This window comes from Peromyscus maniculatus, chromosome 8, assembly GCF_049852395.1.
Source record: "Peromyscus maniculatus bairdii isolate BWxNUB_F1_BW_parent chromosome 8, HU_Pman_BW_mat_3.1, whole genome shotgun sequence".
Lineage (NCBI taxonomy): Eukaryota > Metazoa > Chordata > Mammalia > Rodentia > Cricetidae > Peromyscus > Peromyscus maniculatus.
This window is the reverse complement of record NC_134859.1, coordinates 104,177,950-104,192,716: the sequence shown is the minus strand read 5'-3', so window position 1 is coordinate 104,192,716 and position 14,767 is coordinate 104,177,950. Positions and strand designations below refer to the sequence as shown.

At 49.9% G+C, this 14,767-nt stretch overlaps 1 protein-coding gene across 2 annotated transcripts in view; it reads left to right on the top strand.

The window, feature by feature from the left end:
• Ube2o (ubiquitin conjugating enzyme E2 O) overlaps positions 1 to 14,767 on the top strand; it is a 46,456-nt gene that overhangs the window by 20,889 nt on the left and 10,800 nt on the right. For both annotated transcript variants that reach the window (XM_076543783.1, XM_076543782.1), the window contains exons 2-5: positions 11,842 to 11,901; positions 12,059 to 12,169; positions 13,967 to 14,064; positions 14,432 to 14,495. In XM_076543783.1, coding sequence (XP_076399898.1) covers positions 11,842 to 11,901; positions 12,059 to 12,169; positions 13,967 to 14,064; positions 14,432 to 14,495 — 333 coding nt within the window. The remainder of the gene's footprint in view (positions 1 to 11,841; positions 11,902 to 12,058; positions 12,170 to 13,966; positions 14,065 to 14,431; positions 14,496 to 14,767) is intronic.

Genomic DNA, 14,767 nt, shown 5'->3' with positions numbered 1-14,767 from the left:
TTTCCACCTCAGCAGTGCTGGCCTACTTGAGAGGGAGCCATGTGTCAAAAAGGTGGCTGCTGCAAGGGGCCTTTTAGGGACCTGATAGCTCACCTATCTTTGAGGTTCTAGGGTAAAGCCACTGTGGCCCCTTGCATGAGAGCAGCAGGAGCTGCTCTGGGCTTGGCCTTTCCCAGCCTTGGGAAAACAAACAAAAATATCCACTATACAGTGGTGTGTGCCAGTCGACTTGAGAGGTTGTTGGGATTGTCAGCCTGTTCTCATCCCTGGTGTTCTCATCCCTGGAATCTTATATCTCATCTGGCTTTCCATGCTTTCTTTCCCAAGCCCTTGTTTCCCTGTGGAAGAGTTCCAGCTGGCCACAGGGGTGTGAAAAGCAGTTGTTCTGTTAGGCCATGAGTCCTGCCTGTGTGAGTTTGCTCAGCTGCATGTCACTGGAAAGTTCTAGTGTGGTCTTCTTTGGCCACCAGGAGTGATTCAAAACAAAAGCAAGACTGTGAGGAAATGAGACTGCCATAGGATGGATGGTCAGCACTCATACTCTTTAGTGGGACCCTGCCTCTTCCCCCACCCCAGCCCCCACAGCCTCAGTTCAAGTCTCATGGATTATTTTTACTGCCTTTTCCTACTATATTTGCATTTTTAAAAATAGCAATGCTGAGTGAATCCTTTCTTGGGCAAGTCTGCCTAGCAAAGCAGGATAATGCACTTTGTAGAGTGGCTATTGATCAGCTGTCAGTTTGCAGCTTTGGGGAGCATGGCCACAGGAAGCCACTGCCCTGCCTGGGTGAGGTGAGACGCCTTGCTCAGCCTCAGGAGGGCTGGTGACTTGACACTGCCTACAGGTCACATTAGACAGTGGGGACAAAGTAGGAGGAACACCCCCAAGAAGATCCCGAGGGCCAACCCAGAGGTTGGGACTGGCATCCTCCCACCCGGGCACACTCCTTTCTTCCCTGTGGAGATTTACTATAGTTTATTCATGCCCAGGGCCTACCTCTAAAACTGCACTCCTGTGCAGGAAGCTGCGCTGCCACCTGGAAGTCTTGAGGATGGCAAAACAGTGTCATCTGCATGCTGGCAGAATCTGATCTTTGCTTCCATGGCAACAGCTGGCTGGGTCCAGTCCTTCCTCTTTCTCAGCACTTCCCATTCCCCCAGCACTGGCCCAGCTTGGAATCTGGCCCACCTGAGCAGAGTCTCTCAAAGCTGAGGCCATATCCTTTGAAGACTTGGTGCCAGTGTGTCTGTCCCCAGGGCTGACCCACAGAAAGGGTTGTCAGGGAATTCTGAGCAGTGTACAGTGTTAATTATTTTAAGCCACCATCCTTTCACACCTTGATCTTAGGCCAGTCTATTAAAAACAAATGTCCCAGTGGAGTGTGATACACATACCTGTGATTCAGGAACCTGAGGCAGGGAGTTCAGGGTTAGCCTGGGCTATGTAGTGAGACCTGAAAGAAAGAAACAAAAGGAATGGATTCCCAGTTTGTATGGCAACTCTGAGGCCCTGGGTTCAGTTCCCAGGCCTGGAAAAAAAAAATCTACATATTCATCCAATAGATTTGAAGTGGAAAAATCAGAATGCTATTTTTTTTTTTCAATTAGAGAGAGAGGGAGTGAGTGAGTGTGTGTGTGTGTGTGTGTGTGTGTGTGTGTGTGTGTAAAACAGAGTCTCATTATGTAGCCATTATGTAGCCTTAGTTGGCTGGGAACTTTGTATATGTAGACTAGGCTGACCTCAAACTCTGCCTCTGCCTCCCAAGTACTAGGATTAAAGGCATGTACCACTATGCCTGGCCTTTTTTCTTAATGTGTGTGGGTGGCTTGCCTGAACGTGTGTCTGCACCATGTGTATGTCTGGTATCTGAGGAGGCCAGGAGAAGGTGCTGAATCAGTGGGGCTGGAGTTACAGACTATTGTCAGTTATATGGGTTCTGGGAACTGAACCCTGGACCTCTGAAAGAGCAGCCAGTGCCCTTAGTCACTGAGCCATCTCTCCAGCCCCAGAACTCTATTTTTAAAGCACTCTATGGGAAGCCAATCAGCAGCCACACTAAACGGCCTCTTCCTCCTGAGAGCCCATTGGCTACCTCCATTTTTGCTGCTCCATGACCCTGCTGTTTCAGCAAGCCCGAGTTCATTGCAAGGCTCCCCTAATTTTAAGGGATCCTTATTGGTTTCCACCAGTTGCCCTTCAAAAGCTGCTCAGCATCATGTGGCCAGCCACCCACCACTTTGTGGTTGCTCAGTGCAAGATGCAGCATCCTAGCTCTCAGGACCTATGCCCTCTGTCAGGTTTGTGATGGGCTCATGAGGCCAGAGAGTCCTCTAAAGGTTGTGCACTCCCAGGGGAAGGAATTGTGTAATTGTGTAGGAAGCATCATCATTGGTTCTGGTCTTGGTGCCCTTGTCTGTACCCTACCTGTTCTACCACCCTGTCCCTAGGGTGGACCAGGTGTGTGAGACTTACTTCAGCATGGCTCAGGCCAGCATTTCCTGTCTTCTGAGGTGCCCAGCTGTATGGCCCATCTTGGTGTTCTTTCCTCCAGTACCTCTGCTGGGCTGGAGATGTCCTGTTTCCTGTCCTGGGACTTGAGTGTTGCTATTCATCTCTGTAGCCAAGAGCCCTTTGTAACATTATTGAGGTATGTTAGCATCAACCTCTGAGGACGGGCTCATATCAGCTCTCTGTGTGCATTCTAAAGTGCTCTGATCCAGCCTCCAGTCATAACCCATCACCGGGATGGGAGTATCCCAAATCATAAAAGGGGTAGGTAGAGATGTTGACCACATAAGCTAGAAGGTTATTAATATTACACAATTTATTGTGGGGTTTCCTCATGAGTCTCCCCTGATAGACCTAAAATCCTTTCAATTTAATAATGTACTGAAGTAATACAACTGTGTTAATTTCTGTATCTCATTCCATCCTTTGTGAATGTTACTTCACATGCATTTGGCTTCTCTGGCCTGAGCTATTAGCTCTTTGGGAGACTGTCTTGGTGCTCTAGTCCCTAAGGGCCATGCTTACTGAGGCTTGTCATTTCAGCTGACTTACTTTGGGTTCTGTAGGGATGTACTTCCCAAACAGATCACTCATGTGCCAAGAGTAGAAGCATGGCCTACAGCAAGAAGAGGTGCTAGGCAGGTGGCACTCAGGGTCCCCAGAGACTTTGTAGAACATAAGCTGTGGAGCTGCAGCTGGAAGAGTGCATCTGGCTTGGTGCTGCCCTGTCCCCAGGGAGTCTTCTGGTTCCCAGGAGGTGCCTTGGCACCCACTTGGGAATGGCAGTGCTGTGTCCTCAGCAAAACCTGGTTCTTGTGTGTGTGTGTGTGTGTCCCCCACCTAGAACCCCACTTTTTTCCCTGTGCATTTGGCCCCCCTGTTACTAGCTGTGATCTTGTCTCACTGTACTTGAGGAATAGATCTTGCTCCAATGTACTTGAGTGGGTGCTTTTGCTCTGTTTCCTGTCCTGAGACACTTGTTGTTGCCATGCTGTTGCCATGCCCTGGAAGAAATGGAGGTGGAAAGATGGGTATTTGACGTCTTTGGACTTAGTGATTCACCCAAATAGTGATGTCACTCCCTCAGAAGCAATCTTGGTCAGTTCTGTTGTCTGCAGATCGGTTGTTCCCTTGGGACACCAACATGCCCAAGGTGGTTTCTTTTCGTTGTCCTGGGAATGGCTAGTGTGGGTGTTTGTAAAGCAAGTGATGCTATTGGGGGTCCTGAGAGGTGGGCCCTTCCACACAAGTCTGCCCAGACAGGCTCTGCTCACTGCACTCAACCTGGCCCTCTAGCTCCTCTCGTCCTGGGGAACATAGCTTCAAGAGATACAGACCTTTCTGCTATTTCTGTGATGGGCCCTCCTCTTTCTTTCCCATTTTGGTTTTGTTTTTAGACACAGTCTCTGTGTGGCATCGTACCCTAGCCCCCAAGTCATGACTCCTGCCTCAGCCTCCTGTGTGCCGAGGTGACGGGTGCATACCACCGTGCCTGGCTGCTTTTCAACTTTGCATTTTTACTTCTGGAAGAGAGAGCCCCGCTCCTTTTGATGGCACATTCTTTGCTCTCAACTCTGCCACAAGTGTCTGTGCTGACCATCTAAACACTGCATTGTAAAGACCAGCCTCTTGTCTTCCAGGCTTAGCTTTTCCAGCCTTCCTTCTCTTAGCAGGCAGCTAGATGCAGTCCACTCTTTGTCCCCTCAACAGTCTATACCCCTAGCTTATCCCAGCCCAGCTGGTAACTAATTGCTGCAGATCCCCAGGCAGTGATGCCATTGTGTCCCATGCCACAACCTGCTACATAACTCCTGACTGTGGGCTGCCTGTCTTGCAGTATGAGAACAGAGGTCCCCAGGGAAAGGATGGGACCAGATTGCCCTGCAGTGGGGTGTCTGCCCTGTTCCAATATATCAAGGATGCGGGTCCTGTGCAGCCTAGCTCCTCCTGCTGTCTAGAACAGGAATCTCATGGTACTCAGCTTAGCAGCAGGTTCAGTCCTGAAATGTTGAGGTGCAGTTTCATTGTTCCTCATCAGATACTCTCTGAGTCTAATCCATCCTTTCTACTTTCTGTACTTCCTGCCTTCCACAGGGGATCAAACTCAGGGCCTTAGGCATGCTAGACTCTACTAGTAAATGCTACCCCTTGTGTTTATCTTCTTGTATCATCCTGAATCTATAGGAAACATTCAAAAAGCTACTGACCGACTCTGTAGACCCCAGCCTGTGCATTCACAGAGCTTCTATAGGGTGGTTCCTGGAGCATGTTTGGAATGTTGTAGCCAAAGATGCCAACAATAATAATTCAAATGCTTTTTAAACTATTTATTTTTGAGACAGGATCTCACTATCTAGTCTCAGCTAGTCCGGAACACACAATATAGACCAGGCTGGCCTCAAACTCACAGAACTCCTCCTCCTCCTTCCAAGTGCTGGGACTAAAGGCGCACACCACCACATTTGGCCTGCGTTTCTTCGCTTTCCTCCTTCCACTCTCCCTTAGGCCCTCTGGCCAAGAAAGTATGTTGTGGAAGTCAAGTCTTCTCTCCTCACGTGGAGGAGCTGATGCTGAGTTGTTCCCACCAGCTGAGCCACATGGAGGTCAACTGCTCCGAGAAAGTCCTTACTCTGGAACAAGCCGGAATCCCTGACCAGTCAAATGCCCATTCTAGTGTGGAATTGGGAAGACACTGGAAGAGGGGCCTGGTTCCCCCAAACAGGAAGCCCTGTTTTTCTGCTGCCTCTGCATTTACCACTGTAGCTGATGGAGGGATGTTTTAAGGAAGGCCAGAACTATACATTTCCGGGGTGGGGGGTGGGGGTGTCTTAAATTTGGACATCCAGATGCTTGTTTTGTTGCTGGTGAGAGGATGTCTCTTCCTCTGCTGGGCATGAGGATTCTTCGAGTTCTCAAGCTTTCCAACTTTTGACAGTGGGCCCTAATAACCAGTTTACCTTGTGACACAGGACATGTGTGTCTTTATCACACATAACTGAAAAGGCTTTCTCAGAACAGCACCTATCCCTCCTGCATGTATGTAGTGCATCCAGATACTTCCTCTTCTTTCCAATGCTGCCCGTGACCGCCCACTAATGGGTTATGACCTGTGCTTTGAAAACCACTGCTGTTGTAGGATTTCCAACACTTTCAGATGTCCACAGAAGAAGGAACTCTTCGGTCTGGCATGAGGACTTCCCAGTCCACTTAGATGCGGGCTAGGCTGGACCGGTCCTTCAGTGAGGTAGGACAGTGTGCTGTGGAGTGGGGACAGGCAAAAGCAGGAGGTCCTTCGGGGACAACAGATCCAGAGGCACCTTCACCAGGGTCTACGATAGGCTGAGCAAGGCTTCCTCCACACCCTCAGTCGACCACTGTCTGACCATGCTAGGGAGGGACGTGCTGGGCAGATGTCCACCTTTAGACGCCATTCCTCGTCCTTCCTTCTCTCCTCGTCGGTGTGTCTAGGACACAGATCCAACTCAGGCTGTGTGGAGAGGAGGTGGCTTACTTACCTCCTTGGCAAGTAGCAAATAGGGACTAAAGCTTCCATGCTAGTCTGATGGAGTGTTCCCTTCACGCATCTGGTTGGAGTCTTAGCCAGGTGAATAGCTTCCGTCTCGGTGTGGTCTCGCTCAGTCAGTGGTGGGAAACCTACCTCTCTCTTTGAATACAAGTCAAACAGGGTCCACTCTAAACTGTCCTGTTTCTCCACTCACCAGGGATGCTACTTATCCTTGAACACTTAGCAAGCTGCAGTGGGTGTGAAGCTTAAATGGCGCTAGGCATTCCAGCTCCCAAGTAAATGAAAGACCCAGTCCTGATGACACCCCTGCCCCCAGGAATCTGGAACATCTCATCTGAGACTGAGGCATGGTCGCTTCTCTCATTTTGGCTTTCCCTGGTTTTGACAGGAGATGATTGACAGTGGTGTGGCTGGTACCTCCTCTTCTTGAGATGTGCATGTTTAGGCCCATTAAAATGCTTTCTGTGGGGATGGAGAGATGGTTCTTGCAGAGGACCCAAGTTTGGTTCCCAGTATTGATGTCAGATGACTTACAATTGCCTGTAACTATAACTCCAGGGATTCTGTGGACACCTGCCTTCATGTGCACATGCCCACGCACAGATGTACTCATATGCACATAATTAAAATAAAAATTTTAAATCGCCCTTCCTGTGGCCTTCGGGCAGCTCCGCCTTGTTGAAGAGCCCCGTTAGTTGGAGCCGTCTCTCTTTAGCTTCCCGTTTTCAGTCTTGGAGAATTTCATGTGGGAAATCTTTAGTGCACGTGGTCCACCAAGGTCAGTTTTATGAATGAGCTTCTGGAGTGGGAGCAGGACAGCTCATGCTCAAAGTACAGCCCAGGGAGGCAGTTCCGGGAGTGGCCTCTTTGGCAATGGGCCTTTGGGAGCCCAAACCAGGGAGGACAGAGCCTGCCCGCTCTACAGCAGCACCTTCTCCCTGGGACTGCTGGCCTCGGCCTTCTCCGCATCATTTGTACAGTTGTGATGGATGAGTGGATGTGGGTTCACTCGTTCCTGCCTGTGCCTGTGGAGGCCAGAGGTCAGCAGCAGGTGTCCTCGTTTGTCATCATCATTTATTTTTGATTGTTTGATGTGTCTGGTTGTTTTGCCTGTGTGTGTATATGTGCACCACTTGTGTGCAGAGCCCTGCCCAGAAAGCCAGAGATGTTGGATCCCCTGGAACTGGAGTTACAGATGGTTGTGATCTGCCATGTGGTGCTGGGGAGTCCTGTGAATTTTTATTTTTAATTGTTTTTGAAGAAAAATGGGTTGGAGAAATGCTCAGCCTTTAAGAGTGATGGCTTCTTCCAGAGGAGCTGAATTTGGTTCTAAGCGCACATGTCAGGCAACTCACAAGTGCCTGTAACTCCAGTGCCAAGTGACTGAACACCCTCCTCTAGTCTCCATGGGTACTGCACACGTGTGCACAGAAACAGAGATACATATAAATACTAAAATCGTAACATTCTTACAATTATGTTTAGTCTGTGTATGATGCTTGTATACCATGATAGATGTATAGAGGTCAGAGGACACATGTGGGAATCAGTTCTCTTCTACCATCTGGCTTCCATCAGGTTGTCAGGCTTGGTGGCAAGTGCCATTATCACTGACCCTCTTGCTTATTTATATGTATTTGTTTAGCCATGTTTGTGTATTTTGTGGGGTGGAGAACAAATGTGTCATGGCACTTACATGATGGGAGAGGACACCTTTCAAGCATTGGTTCCTTCCTTCCTTTCTTTCTTTCTTTCTTTCTTTCTTTCTTTCTTTCTTTCTTTCTTTCTTTCTTTCTTTCTTTCTTTCTTTCTTTCTTTCTCTCTCTCTCTCTCTCTCTCTCTCTCTCTCTCTCTCTCCTCTCTCCTTCCTTCCTTCCTTCCTTCCTTCCTTCCTTCCTTCCTTCCTTCCTTCCTTCCTTCCTTCCTTCCTGTCTTTGTTTGTTTGTTTGTTTGAGACAGGGTTTCTCTGTGTAGCTTTGGAGCCTGTCCTGTATCTCGCTCTGTAGCCCAGGCTGGCCACGAACTCACAGATCTGCCTGCCTCTGCCTCTGGAGTGCTGGGATTAAATGTGTGCGCCACCACCACCCAGCGCGTTGGTTCTTTTCTACCATGTGGAATGTGGGAGTGGATCTTGTTGTCAGGGTGACAAGTCCCCTACCCACCAGCCCTCTTGTCAGCCCCTCCATGTCCTGTTTTGCTTGTAAACAGCTCCCTGAATCTGGAGTTCATTTACTCTGTTGTCTAGTCGGGCTGGCCAGGGAGTCTGGGGATCCACTTCTCTCTGTCCCTGACCCCTGCCCAGGACTCGGGTTACAGACACCAGTGCACCTGGCTTTTTATGGGGACTGAGGATTTGAACTCGGGTCCTCATGTCTGCACATCAGACTTTACCCACTGAACCATCTCCTCAGCCTAGTGTATAGCTTTTATATGTCAGTTTAAAAAAGTAAATGATATGGTAACACATAGCTTTAATCCACACAAGAGGCAGAGGCATCTGAGTTTGAGGCCAGCCTGGTCTAAAAAGTCAGTTCTAGACCAGCCAAAGCACAGTGAGACCCTGTCTTAAATGGGGGGCCACAATAAATGGGGTGCAGATGAGGTAGTAGAGATGACCTTTGACCCAGCTTGTTTCCCAGTGTCCTGTGCCGCTTCAGGTTTCTCAGCCTGGACATTGCTGATCAATCACAGGCATGAGCGGTCCTTTGCATCGGAAGACGTAGAACAAACTTGGCCCCAACAGCCTCTGCCATGTGTGACAGCCTAGGATATCAGCAGCCATTTCCAGATGTCCCTGGGTGAGAAGATGGAGTGGCTCCCAGTTGAAAATCACAGACCCAGTTCTTGCCCTTGCCAACAGGCAGATGGTCCCAGTGTGTTACCTTGGCTCAGAGCCCACAGGGACTTCTGCCTTGCTCAGGATGGGCTTTCCTAGGGCCTGAGTAACCTCTCAGTCTCCAGACACTGCCCAGCATCTATAAGGCTGCTCTTATCTCTGGAAAGCTCACTGCCTTACCTAGGTCTGTGGTCAGATGTCACCTCAGAGTGACCTCTTTATAACCCCCTTGTTGCATTTTGTGTGTGTGTGTCTCTGGCCTGTGTCTGCTCTGCTTCCCTCACTGCCCTGGAGCTGGAGCCAGGCAGAGCAGAGGCTGGACACACACTTGGACAGTGGATGATTTAAAGCCTCCTTCCCTCCTCCACAGCATGGCCCTGAGTTGTTTCCAGAGGAGACAATGAGACTGCCCCTTGCCGTGTTCCATTACATGTACCCAAAGTGACCCATGTTTATTTCACACCAGCCATGACTCCTCCTACACAGAGCCAAACATTTGGTGTCATGGCTTCTCTCCCGCTCTTCCAAAACGTCTGTTCACCGATGCTTTCCAGGAAATGCTAAACATTAGCTGGCGAACTCTGAGTTGCTGAGCACTTTAGAGGCTATGACAGTTAAAATCTACAGGTTCCCACTCAAGTCTGGTTCTGGTGACCGTGTTGTGATGGCAGCATTCGGGGCACTCACTGGAGGTAGGGACCTGGGTTTGTCCCACAGCTCTCATTTTGCAGTAGAATCCCCTTTTCTACTCAAGCGTGTGCAGTGTAGTGCAGTCTGGTGTTCACTTCCTGGTGATGTCTGGCACCTGTGACTTAAGTACTTGACCTTTCAGGATGGAGCGTGTGGACCCACTGGAGATAGGTTTTACTCTGTCCTGTCTCTGCAGCTCTTGGGAGGGATACGTGTCGTGTAGTGAAAGAAAGAAAAAACAGGAGCAGGGCTGCCGAGTTCAGGCCCAGGCTCTGTAGCTTCTGTGAGCTGTGTGACCTTGAGTAGCTTTCTGTGTGTCTGCTTACTTACCTGTAAAATGTTGATGACAGTGCCGGGCAGCGGTGGTGCACACCTTTAATCCCAGGTAGAGCCAGGCAGATATCTGAGTTTGAGGACAGGCACCAAAACTACACAGAGAAACCGTCTCCAAAAACAAAACAAAACAAAAATGTTGATGACAGTTAGGGTGGTGGTAATGTGTACTTCATGGAGTTTTGGGCACCTCAAGGGTAACACATGCAGTATCCAGAAACCAGCCTGGGATCTAGAGTGCAGAGCAGAGGAAGCTCCTCAGAGCCACAGCGGGACCTAACAGAACCGGGGACATTGAGAAGCAGAGCCCATGCTAGGGCACGGAAGGAAAGGGAAGGGGCATTGAGTAGAACTGTGTGGTGCGCCACTACCCAAGCTGCAGAGCAGAGAGACAGTCACAGAGGGTGATAGAGAGCCTTACCTGTCCCCTTTCAAGACTGGCAAGGCCAAGAGAGTGGCACATGGTAACCCCCACCCCCTTTTACTGTCTTCCTCCCCACTGCTCCCGGTGCCAGTAGGTCTCTGGGGAGATGGAGCTCCTTGTAATGGCAGGATCGGAAGAGCTGAACAGTTTCCAGGTGGAGAGCCACACTCTGAGCCGAGAAGCAAAGGGGGGGGTCACTCTCCTATGGGATCTCTCCTGGTATACAGGGTCTCTGCTTCATGCCAGTGAAGGCCTGTACATGTGTAGGCCTCCCCTACTTCCTAGCAGTGCCTGGATCTGACAGAGGCCACCAGGAACATGATCTGCAGACTCAGCTCAAAGCTCTTCTTAAGGGCCCTCTACCCCTTGAATTTCCCAAATGCAGCTTCTGGGTTTGTTTGTTTGTTTGTTTGTTTGTTTGTTTGTTTGTTTGTTTTTTATGGCTTAGGCCACTAATTGGTGGTTTTGTGACCTCTAAGCTAAGGGGCAATTGAGGTAGGGTGGGGCAGCACCAAATACCTTCACAGTTAGAAAGGGGCACTGGCCTCTTCACATACCCCTCATAGCCTTGAAGCAGAGGAGGGAAGAGCCTTTCAAGACCTCAGCCTATGTCCCAGGGGCCAGGCAGCCAGGCAGCAATGGGTGATTGCAGCAACTGTTGGAACATGTGCAAGTCAGTGCTTCTTTGTGGCCTCCTAGATCCTGTCACAGGTGCCCAGAGTTGGCTGCTGAGGTGCCATGTGCACATGTAGACAGCAGGCTGATGTTTCTTAGCACCAATCACAAGGCTGTTGTTGTCTGGAACAGGTCCTGGGTCCCTATGGGAATTTTGCATTCCTGCTTGGCAGTGGTCCGTTGCCTCCATTAAGTCACATCCTACTTCTGGAGTTTGTTTAGCTCTCCTTGCCAGAGCATCGGTGACCTTGTAGTAGAATCATCCTTCACAGTTGAGAGGAGAGCCCTTTGCTAGGGGTACTGGATGGGTGGAGTTTGAGGGGATAGCTCTTCCTGGTGTGTATGTAGTTGTCAGTCTTTGAAGAGGGGAGATGCTGAGCTCTCCACCACTTACAGCAGAGGAGTGGCAGGGAGCAGTCCAGATTTGGAGACCCAAGAACAGAGGAGACAAACTAGCCTGGCAGAGAACCAGCTCTGCCTGGGCTGTCGGAGGCCGTCCAGCAGCTTGGTAGCAGTAGATGGCAGATGTTGGGGGTTCTCAGGGATCAGGACAGGCTCTGCAATGCCACAGATAAGGAACATGCTGCAGCTGGGCAGGCAGGGTGACCCAGATTAGGAGGGTGGTGTCCAGTGATAGCTGGCTTCAGGGTACCAGCCACAGCCCAGTGTCATGCCAGTCCCCCACCCAGTCCTGAGCACTGATCAGCCAGGGTCAGAGGGCAGGCACTTGGAGAAGGATTTTACTCATCAGGATGTTTGCTTTTGTAGAATGAGCTAAACCCTGGGTAGAATGCATTCTGCCTTCAGATCTGCTGTTTGCGTGTCTCTCACTCACATTTTCTTTACAGCTGAAACTAGAGGACCGGTCTGTGGTACCCCGGGATGTGGTCCGCCATATGCGTTCAACCGTGAGTCTCTTGTCCCCATCCCATCCTGAGTCTTGAGCCTCTCTGCTCCCACTCTTGTTTGGAGGAAAGCTGCCTGGTTGGGGAGTGGAGGTCTCTTGGGACTATCTTGGTGGGGTGTGCCATGGCAGCCTTGTGGGAAACTTTCTCCCTCCCCTAGGACAGTCAGTGTGGCACGGTGATAGATGTCAACATTGACTGTGCTGTCAAGCTCATTGGCACCAACTGCATCATCTACCCTGTCAACAGCAAGGACCTCCAACACATCTGGGTAAGTGACCTCGCTCTCATCTTGGCTGGATGGCACAGTGCTTGTTCACTGTAGCCAGCCTGCTCCTGGCATCCTCAGTGTCGCTCTTGCAAGTGAGCTATTAGACATGAGGTCAGGGTGTGCTCTTCCTCAGCATTAGCACCAGTCACTGACGAGTGTGGTTATTTTACTTGTTTTCTCACCTAACACTGACATTTGTTTGCTTGCTTAATGTGTAAGACTGTTTTGCCTGCGTGTGGTCTGTGTACCACTTACATATCTGGTATCAGAACGAGTTGGATTTCCTGGAACTGGAATTACAGATGGTTGTGAGCTGAGCCATCTCTCTAGTTCCATCTAACACTTAACTTTTAAAACAAGAGGGCTGGAGAGATGGCTCAGCAGGTAAGAGCACTTGTTCTTGCTAACGACCTATGGTTCCAGAGAATTCAACTCTGTCCTTTGACCCCCTAAGAGCACCAGGCACACGCGTGGCACACATAAACACACATGCAGTAAAGTTTTCATACACGTAAAGATAAATAACAACAAAACAGGTTTCTTTTTAAATAATTTATTTTTGTCAATGACTTTAGTCTTACTAATAACTTTAGTTCGTGTGCGTCCTCCTCCTGCTCCGGTGTCTACAGCTGTTCACCCTCCCACTTACTCTGGTCATCTCCGTCCAGCACCTCCCTCTAGCCTTTGGTCTCCTGAACCATTAGGAAGAAAGCTACATGTACAGCACCCCTGCTCACTAGACAAGGGGTCAACGACGCCACCTTTCTGCCCAAGCCTCTGACTGTTCAGTCATCCCAACAGCGTCCTTTCCCTCTGGGCCCTGAGCTCGTTCAGGAAGACCCCTGGCATTTTTATTTGCTTGTTAGTTCTTCCTTTTCTTTTCCACCTGGGATCAATCCTCCCCAGTCTGTCTTCTCTTCCATCCTGGACAGCGATGCTTCTAGTACTGTGACCCTCACCTTCAACAGCACATGCAAACTCACTACCAGCATGCCCGATGCCCCGTCCAGCTGCCCCCGGGCTTTATGTCCAGTAGCTACACTGCCACTGGGGACTCCCTCAGCACTCAGGTCTGGTTGGTCTGCACAGCACTCTACTGTTTAAAAAAAAAGCCCTCTTACATCACCCTTATATTACCCTTGTGAGTAACTATATCCCATAGAGAAATCGCCCACAGATAGCATCCTTGTCAGATAGTCATCTGAAAGCCATATCCTTGGGCATGTTGCCACCTAAGTGGACCACCACTCTGACAGTCACACATGGTGACCGAGGCCATCGTTCCTCGTTTGTATTGATTGACAGCTCTTCTGTATGGAAGAGCTGTGCCTGCTGCCCTGTTCATTCCTTATCATTTTTATATGAGTATATACTCCAGTTCTGTTTTATTTTACGCCTTATAGTACAGTTCCCTCATCACATGTTTTGCTTTAATTGTCCCAAACTAGGAAGCTCTTTGGTCTGTCTGGCTTCTGTCTGCTGAACACTTTTTTCAGCAGTGAGAGCACTGCCTTCAGTGTCCATGGTGAACTGACCTTTTTATTCAAGGCTCTCTGTCCACAAAGCCCGCCTCCCAAGCACGCCCGCCTCCTGGCTTTGCTTTGTCTCCTTTGCCACTGTGCGATACTCCCACCTCCTAGGCAGTCCACACACTACTGCTGCCCACTCACTGGAAAGGGGCTTGGGATGCAGTGCAAATAAATTGTCTAGAACCTTCCTTCTACATCTTAGCACAGTAAAGAAAGAAAATCCCAGGCCCTGTGCTCTTGCTCACTGCCCTGTGTCCTTGGTCTGTAGCCCTTCATGTATGGAGACTACATCGCCTATGACTGCTGGCTTGGAAAGGTCTATGACTTGAAGAACCAGATCATCCTCAAGTTGTCCAACGGTGCCAGGTAGGTGTCGGCTTGGGGATGGCTACCTGTTCCAGAGTGGCACGGGAATTTCTCCAGGAGCTATGGGGTCAGGTGTGGTCCAGGACAGTGACCTGTACCCCAGGCTAACTCTGTGATCTCCTGCTACAGCTCAGGTTTGGGACTATCTGAGCTTAGTAGTATGACGCCATCTAAGTGTCTCTGAGGGTTGGTGCTCTGTTCTGCGTGTGTTAGTGGTGGCAGGCATTGATGTGGGGCTGGGCTAAGCTGTAGGTGGAAGATAAATGGTGTGTTTTAGGGCATGTTTATAAAGTCTTGGTGCCTCTGGTCCCTGGTGTTGGTGCATACTGTGCCCTGGTGGAGACCAAGCCTCTGTCCTCTGTTTCAGGTGCTCCATGAATACAGAAGATGGCGCCAAACTCTATGATGTCTGTCCACATGTCAGCGACTCGGTACATATGCTCTATCAGAGGGGTCACCCTGCTCTGTTCCTCACCTGCTTAGGCATGAGAACTGTCCGAGGCTAGACAAGGGATTGTGAGGCAGGGGCGGGGGCAGTGTGCACCAGAGCAGCTGGAGGCCTGGGCAGGGCCGGAAGCAAATACTAGCACTGTATTTGAGTTGTGTTAGTCATTTTGTTTGGATGGTTGACTGGGCTGGGGGTGTGCTTTAAGATTTATTGTATGAGCGAATCAGAAAGAGAATGTGTTTGTAGGAGTGTATG